Source organism: Platalea leucorodia (assembly GCF_965183815.1).
Source record: "Platalea leucorodia genome assembly, chromosome: 5".
Lineage (NCBI taxonomy): Eukaryota > Metazoa > Chordata > Aves > Pelecaniformes > Threskiornithidae > Platalea > Platalea leucorodia.
Window position 1 is genome coordinate 32,597,892 of NC_138827.1, and position 19,835 is coordinate 32,617,726.

Genomic DNA, 19,835 nt, shown 5'->3' on the forward strand with positions numbered 1-19,835 from the left:
GCCAAAGCCATGGGTGCACGAAGTGCCCAGGCTCCTGGGGAGGAGGCGTTTGCACCCAAGTGCAGGGTGCTGCAAGAGCACTGCAGCATCTCGGAGGCTGCAGGGAGGCAGGAGCAGCCCCTCGCTGACCTGCCAGGGGCTGCGGGGCCCCTCCTCCTGTTTCCCCAAGTCGAGACTGGGGAGAGCACCCAGAGGAGATGCACAAGAAAGGGGGCAAGATCCTGAGGAGAGGGGTTGAAAGCACAAGTTTAATCCAGGAAAATCCATCCCTTGGCAGTCAAGTCTGCAATTCCGCAGCTGGCAGCTCCTCTCCAAAGCCCAGCCCCTAGGGCAGGGGTGCGAGTTGCAGCCGGCTTCTGGCTCTGACGCAGGACGCTGGGCGTGGGAGGCTGGATTTGGGATGCCAAATGTGGGATGCTGGATTCAGGTGCTGGGTGCCAGTTTTGGGCTGCAGGGTGGGGTGTGAGGCCACGTGCAGCTGGGAGTGAGGGTGCAGAGCAGCCATGTGTGGGTGCTGGGAGGACGTGGGAGGACCTGAGCACCCGCCGGTTTCGCTGCTGCCTTCCCCTTCCTGCTGTGGGTGCCCTGGCTCGGGCTTTACCACACTTGCAAAACGAAAGTAGTGTTGGTGCGTGAGTGAGCCGGCACCGTCTCCCATCCTGCAGCCCAGCACCCCAGCAAGTCTGCAGCAGCAGGGCCTGCAGTAGCTGGCCAGACACCCCTGAGGCACCCACTCCATTGCTGCACCTACCTCCACCCCATCCCGTGCTGAGGATTTCCTTAAGCAGGCAGCAACCCACAGGGACAACGGGGATCCGTGGAGAGACAGGTAAGAGATGCTCCTCAAGTCAGCTGGAGCACTGGAGGGGTCAGCCCTGGGATGGGGTGCAGAGCTGCAGAAGCGGAAGGGACCAGAGAGCACCCAGTGGGATGTGGGAAGGGCTGGGCTGTTGGTGCACTTGGGGTGCTGGGCTGTGGGGCACAAGGCCCCCACTGCACGCCTGCCACGCTCCCCAAAGCTGCCCCAAGGCCCCGGTATGCAGCGTGCCCTGGGAGCTGGGAGGGATCCAGAGGAGAAGGCGAGGTGCTGGGGTGCCGGCACCCGTCTCGGCATGTGGGAAGCCCAGCAGGAAGGGGAGGGGAAGAGGGGGAGGCCTCGGCGACGAGGGGCCAGGCGAGAGGCGGCCCCCGACGCACCCGTCATGCATTACTGGAAACATCTGGCCTGGGCTGCGGAGGCGTGCGCTGGCTGCACACGCATGTGCGCACATGCACATGGGTATGGGGACCCACACCTGCACATATGTATTTATGGGTATGTGTGTATCTGTACATGCATCCACACCTGAGTACGCTCATGTTCAGGTGCAGATACGTACTCATACCTGTGTACACACATACACAGGTACGGAGGCTTGCACACACACGTAGATGCCCACATACACATGTATGCATATAGATACAGACATGTACACTGACATGCGTACACACACGTACACGTGCACCTAAATACATAGGTACACGTGTAGAGATTTGCGTGCATACACAGGCGTGTGCGCATGGACCCCCACATGTGCAACAGACATGCCCACACACACGCGTGCACGCATGTACAGCAGCCACACTAACCGCATGCAGCCTGGCCATAGCCTGCGGCTGTCCCCCTGCACGGGTTCGTCACGGTGCTGCACCCTGGCAGTGTGAGCCTATGCGTGCGGGTGTTCCTCTGCGTGCGCTTGTGGGTGTGAAAGCATGTGCGTGCGGATGCATGCGTGCCCTGTAGGAGCCTGTGTGCCACCATATGTCCCATATATGTCCACGTGTGCCATGTGCCTGTGCAAGCCTGCATGTGCCCCTGGGCGTCCACATGCCGGTGGGCTGCGAGTGCCCATGTGTGCCAAGTATGCCATGTGTGTTGCCCAAGTGTGCCAAGCGCATAGTGTGCCCCTGCGCCCAAGCGTGCCCCTGTGCACCCGCTTGTGCCTGTGCATGCCCGTGCGTGCGGCGTGCCCCCCTGTGCCCTGCGTACCTGTGTGCCCACGCGTGTGCATGTGTACCACGTCTACCACGTGTGCCCACGGGTGCCGTGGTGCGCTCTCACGCCCCGCGAGTGCCCGCGGTGCCCGGCGCTGCCCGCGCCCCCGGCGCGGTGCGGGAGCGGGAGCGGGAGCGGTGCCGGAGCGGGGCGCTGGGGAGCGCGGCGGCACGGGGGGCGGGGCGCGGCGGCGGGGGCGAGAGGCGGCGCCAGCCCCCACCGACCTCCAAACTTTCATTAACTCGGCAGCACCGGTGGCAGTGGCGGTGGTTCCGGGCCTGGCACGGCACCGGTACCGGCACCGGTACCGGCAGCGGGTCGGGGCGCGGCGGGAGGGCGCCCCCGCGGGCCCAACCGGCGCGGCGGGAGGGGCCGGGCGGCGGCATGGGCACGGTAAGGGGCGCACACCTCCGCCGGCACCGGATGCCCGGCCCGGCCGGCAGCCGCGGGAGCACCGGGGCGGGGGGGGCGGGTGTCTGCCGGGGAGGGGAGAGGAGGGGACGGGATGGGGGCGGCGGGGATGGGGGCGGTGGGGATGGGGACACCGGGAGCGGCACCGGGAGCGGCACCGGGAGCGGCCACCCGCCGGAACGGCGGCGGGAGCGGGATGCGGGGCGGTCCCGCATCTGTTGCTCTCCCGGCGCGGCGGCGCGGTACCGGGGGAGCGCGGGAGGGAGGCGGGCAGAGCGGGGCCGCCCGCCGCTGCACCCGGGGGAGGCGGCGGGGACCGGGGCGGCCCGGCCCGGTGGCGGGGCGGGGGGGCTGGCGGTAATTTTCCACGGGCATGTGCCGGGGCGGGGCGGCGGAGCAGCCACCACGTGGCGGCTGATGTAACCGGGCCCCCCTGCCGCCGTGCTGCACCGGGCGGCGGCGGCGGGGGGGTGCCGGGCGGCGGGGCGATGCCGGGCGGCGGGCGCTGCCCGTGGGGCTGCCGCCGGAGCCGCCTCCGCGCGGGGGGGGACGGGGACGGGGACGGGGACAGGGACAGGGCGGCGGCAGGCCGGCCCGCTGGCCGCCTGCCGTGGGTACCGGGGAGCCCCGGCTGCGGCGGGCCCGGCGGATGCTGGCAGAGGAAATGGCCTCGCAGGTGGCAGCGGCTGCACCGGCGCCCCGGGCCGCCCGCCGGGCGGGAGGGGACGGGGGGCCTCCATCCCGTGGCTGCACATCCGTGGCCTTCCCCTGGGTGCCGCGGGCTGCCTCCCCCGCCGACGTGTGACACCCCAGCCGGGAGCCCCCGTGGGTGCCCCGGTGTCCCCACTTCCACGGTGCCACCCGTGCAGTCTCTAGGTACGAGCCGCCCTGCCCTCTGAGCTGTCATGGCATCCCGCAGCTCTGGGAGAGCCACCACGTAGCACCGATGCGTTGCATCCCCATCCCTGCCTGGCTCTCCGAGGGGATGCTGCAGCCTCGGGCATCCCTGCATCCATCCCACTGCGGCACCTGGCTGGGTGCTCGCCTCCTTGCCAGGCTGGGTGCTGAAGCCGGCAGCATCTACGCAGGCATGCAGCCTTATCAGCGCCTGGCAGACCCTGGCGGGAGTGGCGGGCTGTTCCCTTGCATGCTCTCCCCTCCTGGGACACAACTTGAGCCCCCAGGCTGAATTCAGGGCCACAGGGCAGGCAGCTTTTGGCTGGCAGGCAATAGGTGTGAGGTGGGGAGGAGGTCCGACCACCGGCCCTGTGCCTCCCACCTCTGAGAGTTCCCCATGGCACACGAGGAGTAGGGGTTGTCATCCTCCCCGTGCAGTGACGACAGCTCTGCTCCCTTAGAAATGCAGCCGCTCCTGGGGAGGGGTTTGGTGATGGGACGCGGTATCTGCTGGCAGCAGCCTGCCTGCACTGGAGGGGCTGTGGCCAGGGCTGGGGGCTCGCCCCACATCCCCTGGCCTCCTGCCCTTTATCTCTGCTGCCCATACTCCCTCCCCACAGCTTCAGGGCCTTGTGCTCCTCTGCCGATCGCTCCATATCCACGGTGGCCTGGTGACAGGCCCTGGGGTGCTCAGCTGGTAGCAGTGGTCGGGGACCCTTGGTGGGGGTTGGAGGTCCTTCCGCAGCCAGCAAGGGTACTGAGTGCTGGTGTGGGATCTGCAAACACCGGTGCTGTCACACAGACGAACAAACGGGTGTTTTGCAAGACCTGCTGTCTTGTTTCTCTTGGTGAGGTCAGGCCCCAGTGCTCCCCTGGGGCCTCCAGCAGCCCCAGGTAAGGGCAGGTGAGGCAGCTGCCTGCACCCGTGCCCTGTCCAGCAGCACCTGGTGCTTGGCAGAGCCCAGTGGCTCAGCCCCCCTGCGCTGCACGTGCATGCAATGCACCGGGGCAGAAGGCAATCGTTTCCCATCTGTGTCCTGCGCGGCAGCTGAGCCCTGAGCTGGCCCTGCTCAGCGCCCAGTCCTGGCGCTGCCGTGTGCTGCAGCCACTTCGGCTCCAGCTCTCACTGGGGGAGAGCTCGCGGGGCCCCTGCTCCTGCCTGCGGCCCCTGACGCCCACCCGCCGGGAGGCCAGCAGCTAGCTGCCCACAAGGTCGTCTGTCCACACGGGGTAAATCTTTAACTGCTTCTTGGGAAACATCTGGGAGCCTCCACTCGTGTGGGTGCTAGGGGGTTTGGAGGTGTCAGAGGGGGTGGGAGCCAGCAGGAAGAGACCCCACCGCCAGTCCATCCAGTCCCGGGCCCTGCATCCTCTGCGAGCGACCTGCCTGGCACAGCCCACCGGTTCCCGGAGGGAGGGGGAGGCCCGGGGCGGGGACATGCCCACCTCACTAGTCACGTCTCTCTTGGTGTCTCTCCCCTCTGTCCAGCTTGCTCTGACAGTGGATTGAAGCGCACCAGTGTTGGTGCTGCAGCCAGCGCGACGGAGAGCAGCGGGCAGGCGAGGAACCCCGCAGCGGGCAGCTGGCACCGCGCTCCAGCCTCCAGGGATGGCTGATAAGTGCAGCGAGGGGCTGATGGTAAGTGCCGGGGCATGGGGAGCGGGCTGGCGTGGGCACCTGCTGCGAGGACCCGCAGCACCCGGCGCAGGGAGCAGGGCACTGGGGCTCCTGTAAGGCTTGGTGCCCCCGGGACCCCTGGCTGGGGTTGTGCCACCCTGGTGCTCCCCCAGCATGATGCCGGTGGGGCAGACGCTGGGCCACCACTCGCCCTGAGCCTGCTGCCTGCGAGGCTCCCCAGGTGCGGTGTCTCGCCGTGCCTGGAGATGCTATCGCCCATCTCAGGCACTCTGCCTGGCCTTATCACCTGCCCCAGCTCTCTGAGTGGGCAGCGAAGGTGGGAAAGCCCCAGTCAGGCAGCTCCTTTGCCTGCTCTCAGTAAAGGGTGTGGGTACCCCTCTGTGCCGGGTGCCCCCAGAGAGCATGGTGTGGATCTGCTTCCCCTCTGCCTTCACCCGGCAGGCTCTGCCAGACTGGGCCGGTAGGATGGTGCATGGGCAGAGCTGGGTGTTTCCAGGCACCGGTGCGGTGCCCAACCCTCTGTCCTTGCAAGTGGTGTGTTGTGGGGTGCTGCGCGCTGCCCTGTGCTCACCTGTGCTAGGGAGGGCTGCGGTGCCCTGGGTGGATGTGGGATGTGCCTGGCGCATGTCCTCCTTGGAGGGCTTGTGGTGGCTTTGCTGTGCAGCGAGCGGTTTGGGAGCCCCGAGCTCGGCTTCCAGTGCTGGGCTGCTGCGCTGCGCCTGGCAGGTGAGCCCAGGCTGGCCTTGGCTCTTCCCTTTTTCCCGATGGATGGGAGCTGAACACTGGGGCTGACACAATTGCTGGGCCCTTCCCTTCTCAGGGGGCTTCCCGAAATAGCTGCACACTCCAGCCAGAGGGCCTGGAGCCAGGACTTCCCTGGGAAGCCGACAGCCAGGGGAGCGACGTGCCCAGCAGGCGCTTCCAGCATTCTTGTGGCTCCTCCACTTGTGTGTCCCTGCGTGGCCCTGCTGGCTGTGCCTGCAGTGGGGAGCCCAGCGCCCATCCTGCCCATGGTGGGCAGCATGGAGGGGTCAAGGCAGCCGGTGGGATGGGAAGGCAGGTTTCTCCAGGAGAAGCCCTTGGCTGGGAATGGGGACGTATCTGGGCACGATTAGGGGTCAGTCATGGGGATGTACAGGGCGCTCACCGTGGCTCCATGCTGCCTGGCATCGCGCTGGGGCGAGAGCTGAGCCTGGCACCTGCAGCAGGGAGCCAGGCGTGGGAGTGCCCACCTGCTCCCAGTCAATCTTTAACTTGCTCCTCAGAAATATCTGACCAGTCCATGCTGGGGCCAGAGTGTGTGGAGAGGTGGGGATGGGTCAGGGACCAGGGGGTCTGGCACACGCTGGCCACCCTGACTCTCAGCCCTCTGCCTGGGGCTCCCCTGTTTGCGGGGCTGAGAGGACACCCAGGCACAGGGGTGCTGGTGCGGGAGTTGTGGGAGGAAGGCAGGTCCCTGTGAGAGCATCCCCACTCCTGGAGCATCCCTACTCCTGGAGCATCCCTGCGCCACACCAGCTGCGAGAGCCTCGGGAGGAGCTTTGGCAGGACAGGTGCTGGCTGCTGAGCTGCCTGGGTCACTGGGGAAAGGAGCTAATCTCCTTGGCCTGCCTCCAGGGCCCTGCCAGTCGCCTGGTAAAGCGCTGTCCCTGCCTGTCCTCTCATCCCTGCCTGCAGGTGCAGATCATGCTGCCACAGCCCCCAGCCCGGCTGGGGTCCCACAGCGCAGCCCCTGCCCAGGGGTCTGTGTGAAGCCCTAGGACCGGGTGGGTTTGTGGTGGGGCTTGGGGTGCCCGCTGTGCCTGGCCTGGGGAGGGACAGGGGTGATGGAGGCAGCAGCTGAGCAATGTGCAGCCATGCCTCAGTTTCCCCACCTGTGAGCTAGGTAGGGCCTGTGCCCTCCCCTCAGTCCTGGAGTAACAAGGGTGCCGTGTCCTGCTTTTGCAGGCTCTGCATTTTGTGGATGCCCCAGGGAAGCTCTGCATGCTCACTCCAAAATCGCAGGCAGGAGAGCAGGCAGTGCCCCCCATCCCTCCCAAACCCTGCAGAAGCCATGGTGGCAGATGCCCAACGGGGCACTGGGTTACAGGGCAGTTCCAGGGGCTGGGTCAGTCCCTGTGTGACCAGGCAAAGGGGTCCCCATGGGGCCACAGGGGAGCAGGGAGGGTCTGACAGCCTCTCCCTCCCCGGCCTTTAAGGACATTTTGTTTTGTTCCCCTCAGGACGCTTTGTTTGGGCTCCAGCAGTGCCAGCGGCTCCTGACTCCCAGGGCTGCCTTGCTGGCACGGCTGGGCAGTCTTCAGCCGCAGGGTGCCCACCTCAGGTGGGCTCCTGCCATTGATTCAGCCCACCCCGGCTGGACATGAGGGCATTACTCACACCGTGCTGCCAGGGATTAAGGGTTGGGGGGGGCCTGCCTGTCCCAGACACCCCCAGCGGTGTGGTGCTGCCGGCCAGTGGCTGCGGGCAGGGGGGCCAGCAGAGCTGCGGAAGTGGCTCTTGGCTGCGGGAACCCTTCCCGAAATACCAAGAGGCAGTGATGGGGGGGGGGGGGGGGGGGGCGGCGGGGGATTTTTCTGCCTGAACGCCCCAGGAGAATTGTGTCCTTCCCGGGAGAATGGGGCCAGAGAAAGGCAGCCCCGTTGGGAAGCGCCCGGCTAGGGAATGGTGGCACCAGGGCAGGTCCCTGGGCATTATCCATGCCCTGGGCACCCTGCAGCCCTGCTCGGGGACAGGGTGATGGGGGCTGGAAGACCTATGGCCATCCCTGATGTGCTCATTGCCCCTGCCTCTCTAGTTCAGCCTCAGCACCGCCAGCCAGCCGGGGTGGGGACCAGGGTGTCAGGGGAGGTGAGGATCCTGCTGCGGGCCCTTTCTTTCCAGCAGCGTATTCTCATGGGGCTGGCAGTCCCCTCTGCCTGCTGGCCAGGCTGCCAGGGGAGCAGTGCTGTGCTCCCATGGGCTGGTGCAGGGCCTGGCATCCCCAGGATGGGGCGGTGGGTCCCGCTGGGCTCAGGCTGCTGTGGGGGGCACAGGGGCAGTGTGGCCGGGGCAGGATGTCTGGCAGTGGCACGCAGGTGGCCCGGGCAAGGTGGTGCAGCCAAACCAGGGCATAGAGGGATGCTTGTGTAGGCACGTTGTGGGGTGTCAGGGCACGGGAGGTGCCCGGCTGCATGTGGGGCAGGGCTGGAGGTGTGAGCTGGGAGGGCTGGGCTGGGATCACTGGGGCTGGCACAGCGTGGGGTGGCTCTGGGCTTGCACGTGTCCCGGGAGAGGCACAGTTGGGTGCTGCTGTCCCATGGATGGGGCATGTCCCAAGCTACTAGGTGGCTGGTGCAGGAGGGGACAGGCACTGGGTGCCAGCACGCAGCGGGCTGAGCGCCCGCCCTGCACACGTGTGCCGTTCACGTGTGTGCCCACGGCCGCCACTGCCCGGACCCCAGATGGTAGCTCAAAAGCGCCGGCCCGTCCCCCCGCCCTCAGCGTGCCATCACGCCTCGCTGGCGCCTTGGCTGCGCTCCCCAGCTGGGACACCCCGAGCCTGGCTGGGGGGCACCCCACACCCACCCTCCCATGGGACACAGCACCCCACCGGGGTCCCACCCCACACTGGTAAGGGGGTGAGCGGGGAGGCTGCGGGGTGCCCGGATGGCAGGAGGGTCACAGCACAGCCCTCCTGTCAGCCAGATGGTCCCCCGCAGGGCAGTGACCTTGCAAGGGTTGCTATGGAGACCCCATGATGTCGCCAGCGGTATGACGTCAGAGTGAAGTAGCATGGCACCAGGTTGGGTATGTGCCAGCAGGCAGGCTTGTCCCCATGCCCCCATCCCCCAGCAGGGCCATGCCTGGTCCCCACAGCCCTTGAGTGCCAGGGGTTGGGGTTGGGTGTGCAGGGCCAGGTGGCTGTGTGGGTGACGGGCATAGGGACAGGAATGCGTGTGTGGGGCTGGGGGCACTGGGACGTGGGAACAGGGGGCACGGAGGGGACGTGGCCCTCTGCCACGCTCCAAATGCAGGTCCCCACCCCAGCCAGACAGGCAGCGGTGCCCGCAGGGAGGGCAGCGCTGCCTGCCAGAGCGTGCAGGGCTGCAAGCAGCTGGACCCCGCTAATGAGGCCTCATTAAGCAGGATGGGGCTCAGACCGCTGTGCAGCCTGCCCTGCCTGAGCCTGCTATGGGGGGAATGCCTGACTTGTGGGGGCGCAGCTTGTCTGGGGGGAAACTGAGGCACGGGGGTTCCCCATGGCATGGGGCAGGCAGGGATGGTGCCGGGGCAGGCGGTGTGGTGGGGTGCCAGTGCCATGGTGGGGCGGGCGGCGAGGGGCTGAGCCTGGCTGGGAGGCGAGCGGGGAGCGGTGCCAAGCGCTGGAGGCAGCGGGCGGGGGGAGGCGGGCGGGCGGCTGCTGCGCCGGAGCCTGAGGTGCCAATGAAGCTGGGGACTCGCCGAGCCGGCCAGCCTGGCCCCCCGGATGGCGGCCACGGGCAGCCGGGCCCCCCCAGGTCCCATCAGCAGGTCAGTGGGGAGGTGAGAGCAGGGTTTGGGGGGCAGAGCGGGGGGCTGGGCTGGATGGGGGCTGTGCCAGCACTGTCTCCCCACCGCCATGGCTCTCCAAGCCCCTTTGTGCTGGCTCTGGAGCGATGGCTCTGCGGGACCGAGGCACAGCTGCAGCTCTGTGCTGTGGGACGCTAGGGAGGCACCCCCAAGCTCCACAGCCAGGGATGTGGGGTGCCCTGGGGAGGGAGGGCACAGTGCAGCACCAAGCCCCTCCGTGGCCTCAGCTGTGTTGGGAGCAAGAAGAGATTGCCTGACAGTGATGTGTTTGTTAACTCTGGAACCTACTGATTGCAAGAGGGGTGTATGGCACCCCTTTGCCTTGCTCAGTCCTGGAGGGGCAGAGTCTAGCTAAGACTCCCCCCCTTCTGCCCCCTCCATTTCATTGGCATCAGCAAGCAATGTCAAAGTTTGCCCCGGCACCCTGTGGCACCCCAGGGCCGGGGCTGGTGCTGCTGCAGGTGGCTGGCAGAGCACGCTCTGGGCTGTCAGTGGGGCTGGGCAGCCTCCCTGCTGCCACTGCCCGGGCTGTGCCAGGTGCCTGTGACCCCATGCTGTGCCTCTGCCGCAGCGGGGCAGGGGCAAACACAGAGCTGGGCACCACAGGGGGCAGGGATGGCTGGGATGTGCCGGTGGGTCTGGCAGAGCCAGGACAAGCAGGCTGGGAGGGCACGGCAGCCTCTGGCACGGGGCTGGCACTTCTGGTTTCATCACCCCATGTGCCAGGAGCAGGGAGTGTGGGGGCTGGTTACAGGGGCACACCCCACCCCCCCACCCCCCCCGCACTGCAGCACCCAGGAGCTGTGGCCAGACGGTGAGGGCACCTGGGACACCCCTCTTTAAATCACCCCATGCCTGGGGAACCCTCTCCAAGTCACCCCATCCCTCCATCCCCAGGGACCCCTACCCCAGGCTGGGGTTTCCCTGCCCCAGCACCCTGCACCCCACTTCCCTGCCCTAGAAGAGCTGCTATTTTGGCAAATTATGTATTTAGCATATATTTATGCCTTCAGGTAGCCCCTGCCTGGTCCAGCCATGATTGCATCACCATTGCCATGGCGAAGAGCAATGACATGAGGCTGATGACATCAGGGCCTGACTGGTACCCTGCATTGGCATTGCAGGAGCAGCACTGGCACCCCATTAGGAGGCTGGGGAAGGAATTGGGGGTCCCTCACTGGTTCAGGGGAGGCTGGATAAGGCTGATGCTCCACGGTGTGCTTCTGCCGGGCTGAAATACCTCCGTGGGGGCAGTTTGAGTGGGGAAGAAGGGGGAGACTGCTGGATATGCCTCCCATGGGGACATCCCCTCCCAGCATCGACCCCACCACTGCCATGAGCTTCCCAGCCATAAATCAGGGCTCCTTCGGGAAGTGGGGGGTATCCGGGCACCCCAGCCAAGCTGTCATTGTGCAAGGCGATGCTGCTTAGCATGAGAAAGGCTCCGGTGCCAGGTGGCGTGATGGATGATGCTTGCTCTGCTGGGCTGGGGAATCTTTGGCCATGTGGTGGTGGGGGGTGGTCCCTGGGGAAGGGGGAGGAAGGATGCCCTGGGCACCCTGAATGTTCTGGGGACGTTCGGGGTGCCTGGGGCATCCTTCCTCCTCCCTGATGTTTACACCCAAGCCAGGCATCTTTTGGGGCTGCATGGGAGCACATACATGGAAAATTTGGGGAGTGGGATAAGGACCCCCCCCCCCCCCCAGAGGCTGCATCCTTGCTGGGGGGTAGCTCCCCCTTTGCAGCCCAGCTCTATCCCATCCCCACAGTGGGGAGGGCAAGGGTCTCATCTTCCCGGATGCCTGGGCTCTCTTTTAAAAGAGATGTCCCCCTCTCTTTTACCATGAGGGGTTGGGAGGGTGGTTAATGAGTGTAAAGGACGGGGCGACCTTCCCAGATTTGGGGATGGGGGGGTTTGTAGCAAGCTGAGGGGTGAGCACGCAAGCGTGTGCGCACGTGCATGTGCTTGTGCATGCATGGGCACACATGTGGCTGCCCCGTTATTGGGGACAAGCACGCTAAAGCCCTACACTGCAGGAAAGGGGGGACGGGCAGCAGAGGCCTGGTGCTCTTGTTACACTGGTACCAGGAGGCTCAGAGCTGGGGTGCCCCATTGGGCCCGCGGGTGAAGCCATGTCAGGGTCACCTGAGCAGAGGGGTGGCCCTCTGGCTTTGGGACAGGGATGAAGTCCCCTTTGGGCACCGGGGCTCCAGGCTGAGTAGGGGCCATGCAGTGTCATCCTGTCCCCCCCCAGACCCTTTGCCAGGGAGGCTGGAGCACTGCCTCCCCTCTGCCAGCTGTGCTGCTCATTAAGAGCCTCATTAGTGCGAGCAGCTTAATCAGAGTCTTCCCGATCGGATCAGCCTGCTCAAGCGGGCAGTGTTCCCCAGCATGGGGACAGTGCCAGCTTCCGCCCCACCTTGGGGACCTCTCGGCCCCGCTCCTGCTCAGCACCCCACAATAAGAGCCTCCCCTGAGGGGGGCTCCCCCAGCACCTGCAGTTGGTGTAAGCTCATTTCTGATGGAGATTTTGCCGATGGGGGTCTGGCATGGGCACCCCGGTGCCCTGGCTGGGCATGGCTGGCATATCGCCCCTATAGTTCCTATAGCCCTGCCCAAAGTGCCCACCAATCCCCCCATCACCCCTCTCCTCCAGCCCTGTGCCCCAGCAGCCCCCCCCCCCCCACGGCCCCTGGCGCGTGCGGGCCCCGCTTGCAGCAGATGGCTTTGTTTGGCAGCGCAGTGCCGGAGTCACCGGGCATCACGTCCCGGCTGTGCCGGCCCTAATCGAATGATACGGTTAGGTGCACTGCGCCTGCTGCCCGCGCCCCGCCGGCGTGAGCTGATCCGAAGCGATGGCTCCCGTTTGTGGCCCGCTCGCTGCCCACATCAGCCATCACGGGGGGTGCACGGGGCAGGGGGGCGTAGTGGGGGGGAGCAGTGCGAGCGGGCATGGGCACGGGGGTGTCCGTGGTGGGAAGACTGGCACCATGGCACTCTGGCATCTTCCTTGGACTGCCGGCACCCCATGCTGCTCCCATAGGGTCATGGGTGCTGTGGGGCCATGGACTGACCAGCACCCTCATCCCATGCACCCATCACCTGGCCTTGGGTGGGGATGGGAGGGCTCAGGGCATCCACGGCACCCCAAAATGCCATCTGCCCTCAGCCCAACCTGCTGGAGCTCGGCAGCATCCAGGCAGGATATTAATGTGAGCCCAGGGCCACACTGGGACGGAGCCATGGGGTGATGGGTGCCATCTCCGTCAGGGGCGACGGGCACCCATCTCTGTTGTTGTTGTTGTCCCCGGTGTGAGCTTGCATTGTGTGGCAGCCTGCACAAAGCGCCCTTTCTTGCCCCCATCTGGCCCCTCCCCAGGTCCCCTGCGGTGAGGGACGGCTGGGTGCTGGGGCTGTCCCCAGGGGACCCACCTGCAGGGACCCCCCCGCCAAGCTGCCCCAAGCATGGTGCCCTCGCTGGGCGCTGAGCTGGCAGCAGGGCGCTGAGCTGGCAGCAGGACCCCAGCTGCAGCAGGGTGCCTTTCCCGGGGGGGGGGCACCCAGCCCCCCTGCCTGCTCTAGTCACTGCACCCCACTCCCTACTGAGGGGGGGCCCTGCTTCAGCCCGGGGGTCCCACCATTTCCCCCTAGCCGTGGGCAGTGGCCACCCAGCGGGGCCTCTGTTGCTGGGCGCGGGGAGGGGGGGGCGCACGGGAACAGAGGCCCCTTTGTGCTCAGGCGCCCGGACCTGCTTTGTATGAGTTGCAGGCTCTTCCTTCGCTGCAGCCGGGCTCCAGGCAGAGCTATTCATCGGGGGGGGCCGCCACCGCTGCCCTCCCCTCTCCTTGGCACTGCCTGTGCATGGCGAGGCGAGGGGGGCTAGCATGGGGGAGGGATGGGGCAGGATGCAGGGGACCACCCCAGCCCCGCTTGGCGGCCATCGCCCCTCCAGTGGGGCCGATGGGGGGGTCCCCAGTTGATGCGCCCCACGGCATCTTTCCACAGAATGGCGCTGTGCCCGGGGAGCGGGGCAAGCAGGACAAGAGCGTCAAGCGTGGCAACTGGGGCAACCAGGTCGAGTTCGTGCTGACCAGCGTGGGCTACGCCGTGGGGCTGGGCAACGTCTGGCGCTTCCCGTACCTCTGCTACCGCAATGGGGGAGGTGGGTGTCGGGGAGCTGGGGGAGCCGGGTGCCTGGGGCAGGGTGGGGGTGTGCACCTGGCCCCAGGTGCAGGGAGAGGGGGGGCAAGGCTGTGCCCAGGGTTGTTGCCTTCTCACCCTCTGGTTCCTGCCTGCCAGGTGCCTTCATGTTCCCCTACTTCATCATGCTGGTGTTTTGCGGCATCCCCCTCTTCTTCATGGAGCTCTCCTTTGGGCAGTTCGCCAGCCAGGGCTGCCTTGGCGTCTGGAGGGTCAGCCCCATGTTCAAAGGTAAGGGGCTGCCCGTCCTCACCGGCACACGCCAGCACAGCCGCCAGCACGTGGTACGCCCCCTCACACCCCCCCATGTGTCCCCTGCACGCACACCTCTGGCACGTTGCACAGCCCTGCGCAGACACCTGCAGCTCACACAGCCCCACATGCCTTGCACACGTGCGCCTTGCACATGCATTGCTGCCTGTGTTGCAGGGGTCCCATGTGCGCACACCCACTCCGGGCCACACTGCCATGCACACACAGCCTGCCTGGCGTCCCCTGCATGCGTTACACACATCCCTGTACCCACAACGCATCCCCTGCGCACACCCCAGCCCTGCACTGGCATTCACTGCAGGCATTACACATGCATCCCTGCACATGCCGCATGTGTCCCCCATGCATCACCCTTGCAGAGGCCACTTGGGTCCCCTGAACATGCTGCGGCCCCTCCGGCTGGGGCACACCTGCAGTCCTCTCCCTGCCCCATGGGCAGTGGGTGCTGGCCATGCTCAGAGCTTGCCCTGCCGTGGCTGGACCCCACTCCGGGTGCACCTCCTGGCGCATCGGTGTGCTCCTGTGCTGCCAGCTCCCCTTGCACACGCCTACACGCTGCCTGCCAGGTAATGCACCCACACGTCACATCTGAGTGCGGACAGCCCACGCGCATGCTCCTAGCTGCTCTGCACCGTGGCGTGCTCAGCCTGCGTGCATGTCCCTGTGCTTGTGTGGCCTGTGTCACCTGCCACCAGGTAGCTGTAGCCCTAAAGTCACCGTGGCTGTACAAGGAGAGACCCTCAGCCAGTGGTTCTCCAAGGAGGTCTCCAGACCCCAAGGGTTTGCCTGGAGCCTTGCAGGCCATGCACCCTTTGTGTGTTGCCGTGCATCCCAGGGGACCCTCAGCACCACGGGGCTTGCTCAGAGGTAGAGGACCCCATGCACGTTGGTAGGCTGAGCCATGCGGTGCTGCCCACCCCAGCGCCACAAGCTGGGCCCCAAGCGGCAGCATGGCTGCAAGGCTGCCAACAGCACTGCATGGTGCCCGCCCCACCCACGCCACACACCCCCCGTGCTGCGCGCCGTACCCGTGCCGTGCCACACCGTGCCGCTCACCCCTCCCCGGTGCTGTTCCCAGGCGTGGGCTACGGGATGATGGTGGTGTCCACGTACATCGGGATCTACTACAACGTGGTGATCTGTATTGCCTTCTACTACTTCTTTGTGTCCATGACGCGCGTGCTGCCCTGGACGTACTGCAGCAACGCCTGGAACACGCACGACTGCGTGGGGGTGCTGGACAGGAACCTCTCCAGCCACGCCGCCCTCAACATCACCCGCCTCCTCAACGCCACCCAGAAGCGCACCAGCCCCAGCGAGGAGTACTGGAGGTACTGGGGATGGGGACGGGGACGGGGTGGGTGGCGGTGGTGGGGCCCCGCTGACGCCGGCTGCCCCCCGCACAGGAGGTACGTGCTCGACCTGTCGGACGACATCGGGAACCTGGGCGAGGTGCGGCTGCCCCTCCTGGGCTGCCTCGGCGTCTCCTGGGTCGTCGTCTTCCTCTGCCTCATCAGGGGCGTCAAGTCCTCGGGGAAGGTACCCGCCCGTTCCCCCTCCGGGCCCCGCCCCCTGGCGTGGACACGCCCCCTCTGGGGATGGCCACGCCCTCTCTAGGCATAGCCCCTCCCCTACTGGGAATGTACCTCCCATTGTGGGTGTGGCCCCACCCCTTCCCAGCGCAGCCTCTCCCCTTTCAAGGCGTGGCCCCAGCCCTCTGCACGCTCCTCCCACTCTGGGAAAGGCCACACCCCTTGCGATCTGGCCACTCGCCTTCTGGGCACGGCTCCTCCCATGTGGCCATGGCCCCACCTTCCCTGGCCATAGCCCCTCCCCCTGGACCATACCCACTCCTGGTCCACCGCTTCACCCTCTGGACCGTAACCCCTCCCCCGGTCTGTAGCCCCTCCCCATAACCACTCCCCTGCCCCAGGCCACACCCCTCGTCTGTGGCCCCACCCCCTGTCCCCAGCCCCGCCCCACTGAGGTGCCGCCCCGCAGGTGGTGTACTTCACGGCCACCTTCCCCTACGTGGTGCTCACCATCCTCTTCGTGCGCGGCATCACGCTGGAGGGGGCCCTCACCGGCATCATGTACTACCTGACGCCCCAGTGGGACAAGATCCTCAACGCCAAGGTGAGCGGGGATGAGGGGTGACGGGGGGGCCGGGGAGGAGTGGGGCTGGGGGGCACAGCACTGACCACCCCACCACTGCAGGTGTGGGGTGACGCGGCCTCGCAGATCTTCTACTCACTGGGCTGTGCCTGGGGCGGGCTCATCACCATGGCCTCCTACAACAAATTCCACAACAACTGCTACCGGTGAGTGCCCGACCGCGTCCCCCCCCAGTCCCCCTGCTGCCCCCTGGGCCTGCCGCCAGCCCTGACCCCTCTCCCCACAGGGACAGCATCATCATCAGCATCACCAACTGCGCCACCAGTGTCTACGCCGGCTTCGTCATCTTCTCCATCCTGGGCTTCATGGCCAACCACCTGGGTGTGGATGTCTCCAAGGTGGCCGACCACGGTCCTGGCCTGGCCTTCGTCGCCTACCCTGAGGCCCTCACCTTGCTCCCCATCTCGCCGCTCTGGTCCATCCTCTTCTTCTTCATGCTCATCCTCCTGGGGCTGGGTACACAGGTAGGTCATGGTGGGGCGGCATGACGGGGCCAGTATGTTGGGATGGGGTGGCATGGTGGTGACATGCTGCCCCCTCCGCCCCACGCGCAGTTCTGCCTGCTGGAGACACTGGTCACGGCCATTGTGGACGAGGTGGGCAACGAGTGGATCATCCGCAGAAAGACCTTCGTGACACTGGCGGTGGCCGTGGCGGGCTTCCTGCTGGGCGTCCCGCTCACCACACAGGTAGGTAACCACGGGACTGTGGTGACGGGGTGCCGTTGCCATAGTGACCTTGCTGCGCTGACACCATCAGCCATGTCCACATTGTTGCCGTGACCACCTCGGTGGTGGTGACACCCAGGGTCTGGTGTTGCCATGCCAACACTGGCGATGGTACCCAGACTAAGCGTCGCCATGCTGACCCTGGCATTGTGCATTGCCATGCCAACCGTGGTGGTGGTATCCAGGCTGTGTGTTGCCATGCTGGCCCTGGCAGCGTGGCTGTGCCGTTGCCCGGCCGACAGCGACGGTACCGCCAGGGCAGCCGTGCCAACGGGTCCCTCTCGCAGGCGGGCATCTACTGGCTCCTGCTGATGGACAACTACGCCGCCAGCTTCTCCCTGGTCATCATCTCCTGCATCATGTGCGTGGCCATCATGTACATCTATGGTAGGTGCAACTGCCTACAGCCAATCAGCTGGCAGGGCTGCCCCAGCCAACCAATGAGGAAGGGGGTGTGCTAACTTCTGGCCTCTCAGCAGTTTCCTGCATGCTAACTGGCTGAGGCGTGCAAAGCCATTGGCCAACCGGGGCAGCCGTGACAGGAGGAGCTTGGTGGGTTCCACCACCCGGGGTGTGGAGCTGGTGGTGGGCAGGGGTGGGAGGGGGTGCGGGGTCCCACGGGGGCCCCAGTCCAGCCGTGCCAGGGCTGACAGATGCTCATCCCCACAGGGCACCACAACTACTTCAAGGACATTGAGATGATGCTGGGCTTCCCACCCCCGCTCTTCTTCCAGATCTGCTGGCGCTTCATCTCGCCCGCCATCATCTTTGTGAGCATCATGACCATGGGGCACGGGGCCACGGGAGGAGGGGGCAAGGATCCCACCTGGACCCCCCACTCGCCCACCCTGGGGAGGAGGGTGCTGGGCTGCAGGGGGGCAGCAGGGATGGGGCAGAGCAGGGCGACTGGGGGGGCACAGAGCAGGCTGGCTGCTCCCCACTGGCTGATCCTGCCTGTCCCTCCCCAGTTCATCCTGGTCTTCACAGTGATCCAGTACCGGCCCATCTCCTACAATGACTACATCTACCCCACCTGGGCCATCAGTATCGGCTTCCTCATGGCGCTCTCCTCCGTCATCTGCATCCCCATCTACGCCATCTACAAAGTGTGCCGCTCTGAGGGGGACACACTGCTGGAGGTGGGTGGCCAGGGGCTAGACCCCCTTGTCCCTGTCCCACCTGGGGCTGTCCCCCACCCCGCTGGAGCTGTCAGCACCCCACCGCGGCTGTGTGCAGGCAGCATCCCTGGGGCACCCCATCTCCGGGCACCCCTGCGAGCTGCTGGCATTCTGGGGGAGGCTAGGACAGGGGAGCAGAGCAGGTACTAACCCCGTCCCCATTCTCTCCCTCCCTCTAGCGCTTGAAAAATGCTACCAAGGCAAGCAAGGACTGGGGCCCGGCGCTGGCAGAGCACCGCAGTGGGCGCTACGCCCCGGCGTTCAGCCCCTCCACTGAGTCCCACCTGGAGGTGCAGCCCCTGCAGCCGGAGAAGGGCTGGAGCGAGGCGGCGGCTGCCTCTCCCGTGCAGGGCAGCAACGGCTCAGCCCACAACCAGGACTCCAGACTGTGACCCCCCGCCGTCCCCGCACCCCCTCTAACCCCTCCTGCGCGGTGACACTTTCGCACCTTCCGCTGGCGGAGCCTGGCTCCGGGCTGCACCGGACCGCGGGGGGCTCTCAGCGCCTGTCCCCGAGACCCCCCCACCTCCTTGCCGGTTAACCCCCCCTCACCCCTCCCGTGGCATTCGTTAACCCTCGTGTTTACGGTAACCTTTGTGCGCAACGCTGGGACAAGAGAGGAGGGGGCACAGCCCCAGGAGGGCCGGGAGCCAAAGGCACTTTGCAGGCGGCCCTGCCCTGGAGGATGCGCAGGATGGGGGGGGAGCAGGATGGCGCCCGGCTCCTGGCCCCCCTGCAGCCGGGCAGCCTGCCCAGCTGTGGGGCACCCTCCTGGCCTATCCATGGAAAGGCATGGGGTGGGACCAGAGCTGAGGCTCGCAGGTATTGCCCACGGCCACCCTGAGTTGTGTGTGCACAGGGCCATCGTGGCGGGGGTTGGCCCTGTACGGCCCCCTGGCCCAGGTGGGCACCCGCTGTGGCTCAGAGCCTACAGGTTCCCGGGGGTGGCTGTGCCCAGGGACAGTGCCAGGCACTGGGCCAGCACAGGGAGACTGGGGCAAGCACGCTGCCTGCACGGGCAGCAAAATCTCATGGCACAAGACACAAGCACTTAGAGCACACGTGTGTGCGTGTGTGCGCCCCTCAGACACAGTATGGGCACACACGGCACACGTGGGCACGCACATACAGACGGTACCACGGGGCTGTACAGGCGGTGAGCTGGCATGCCCCCCCGCCATGCAACCCTGCACCCCGCAGCCCTGTTGGGGGGCTGTGGGTCCCGCCTGCGTGGCCAGGCACTGCCCGCAAAGCTGGGCGCAGCCGCAAGTGGCGTGGGCACAGCCTGGCGCTGCTGCCTGCCCTGCAGCAGGGCAGGAGGCTCGGGAGCACTTAAGCCTGGCTGAGGGGTGACGGGGCAGGGCTGGTGTCCAGCTCTCCCCAGCAGCCCTGGCACGGGCCGGGGGGGGACCTTCCATGGTGCTAAGGGGGAGCAGGATGGACCGGCCCCCCAGCTGCTGCTAGTGAGAGGTACCAGCGGAGACACAGAGGGCTGTGCCAGCTCGCTCACTCCGAGCTATCCGGGTACGTTTAGTCCCCAATCAGTATTAGTGGAGCAGGCTGCACTGGCAAGGCCGGGCAGTTTTAAATCTGTCTTCCAGCTCCAGCCAAAGGGCTTGGAGTTCTTAATTTGGGGTGGATGGGGTGGGAGCCTTCCCACTCCGCTGCTCCCCTCCCAGCCAGTGCCCTGCGCTCCCTGTGCCGTACCCCCATGGCCGGCACAGGGACACAGCGTGGCTTGGCACGG

The 19,835-nt window shown here is 66.5% G+C and overlaps 1 protein-coding gene across 1 annotated transcript; it reads left to right on the forward strand.

Moving 5' to 3' along the window:
- The first annotated feature begins 4,882 nt into the window (after positions 1–4,882).
- On the forward strand, positions 4,883–19,550 carry SLC6A9 (solute carrier family 6 member 9). Its single transcript, XM_082311872.1, has 13 exons — positions 4,883–4,982; positions 13,540–13,696; positions 13,834–13,965; positions 15,086–15,338; positions 15,414–15,546; positions 16,009–16,143; positions 16,225–16,328; positions 16,409–16,646; positions 16,737–16,871; positions 17,198–17,297; positions 17,580–17,680; positions 17,879–18,049; positions 18,268–19,550. Exons 1-13 carry the CDS (start codon positions 4,953–4,955, stop codon positions 18,478–18,480), a joined length of 1,902 nt encoding a protein of 633 aa, XP_082167998.1. The 5' UTR covers positions 4,883–4,952; the 3' UTR covers positions 18,481–19,550.
- The last annotated feature ends 285 nt before the right edge of the window (positions 19,551–19,835 follow it).

Coding starts and splice junctions, on each gene's coding strand:
- SLC6A9 (XM_082311872.1), top strand. CDS start 4,953: ATGGCTGATAAGTGCAGCGAGGGGCTGATG. Junction 15,339..15,413: donor CCCAGCGAGGAGTACTGGAG/GTACTGGGGATG, acceptor CCCCCCGCACAG/GAGGTACGTGCTCGACCTGT. Junction 16,329..16,408: donor TTCCACAACAACTGCTACCG/GTGAGTGCCCGA, acceptor CTCTCCCCACAG/GGACAGCATCATCATCAGCA.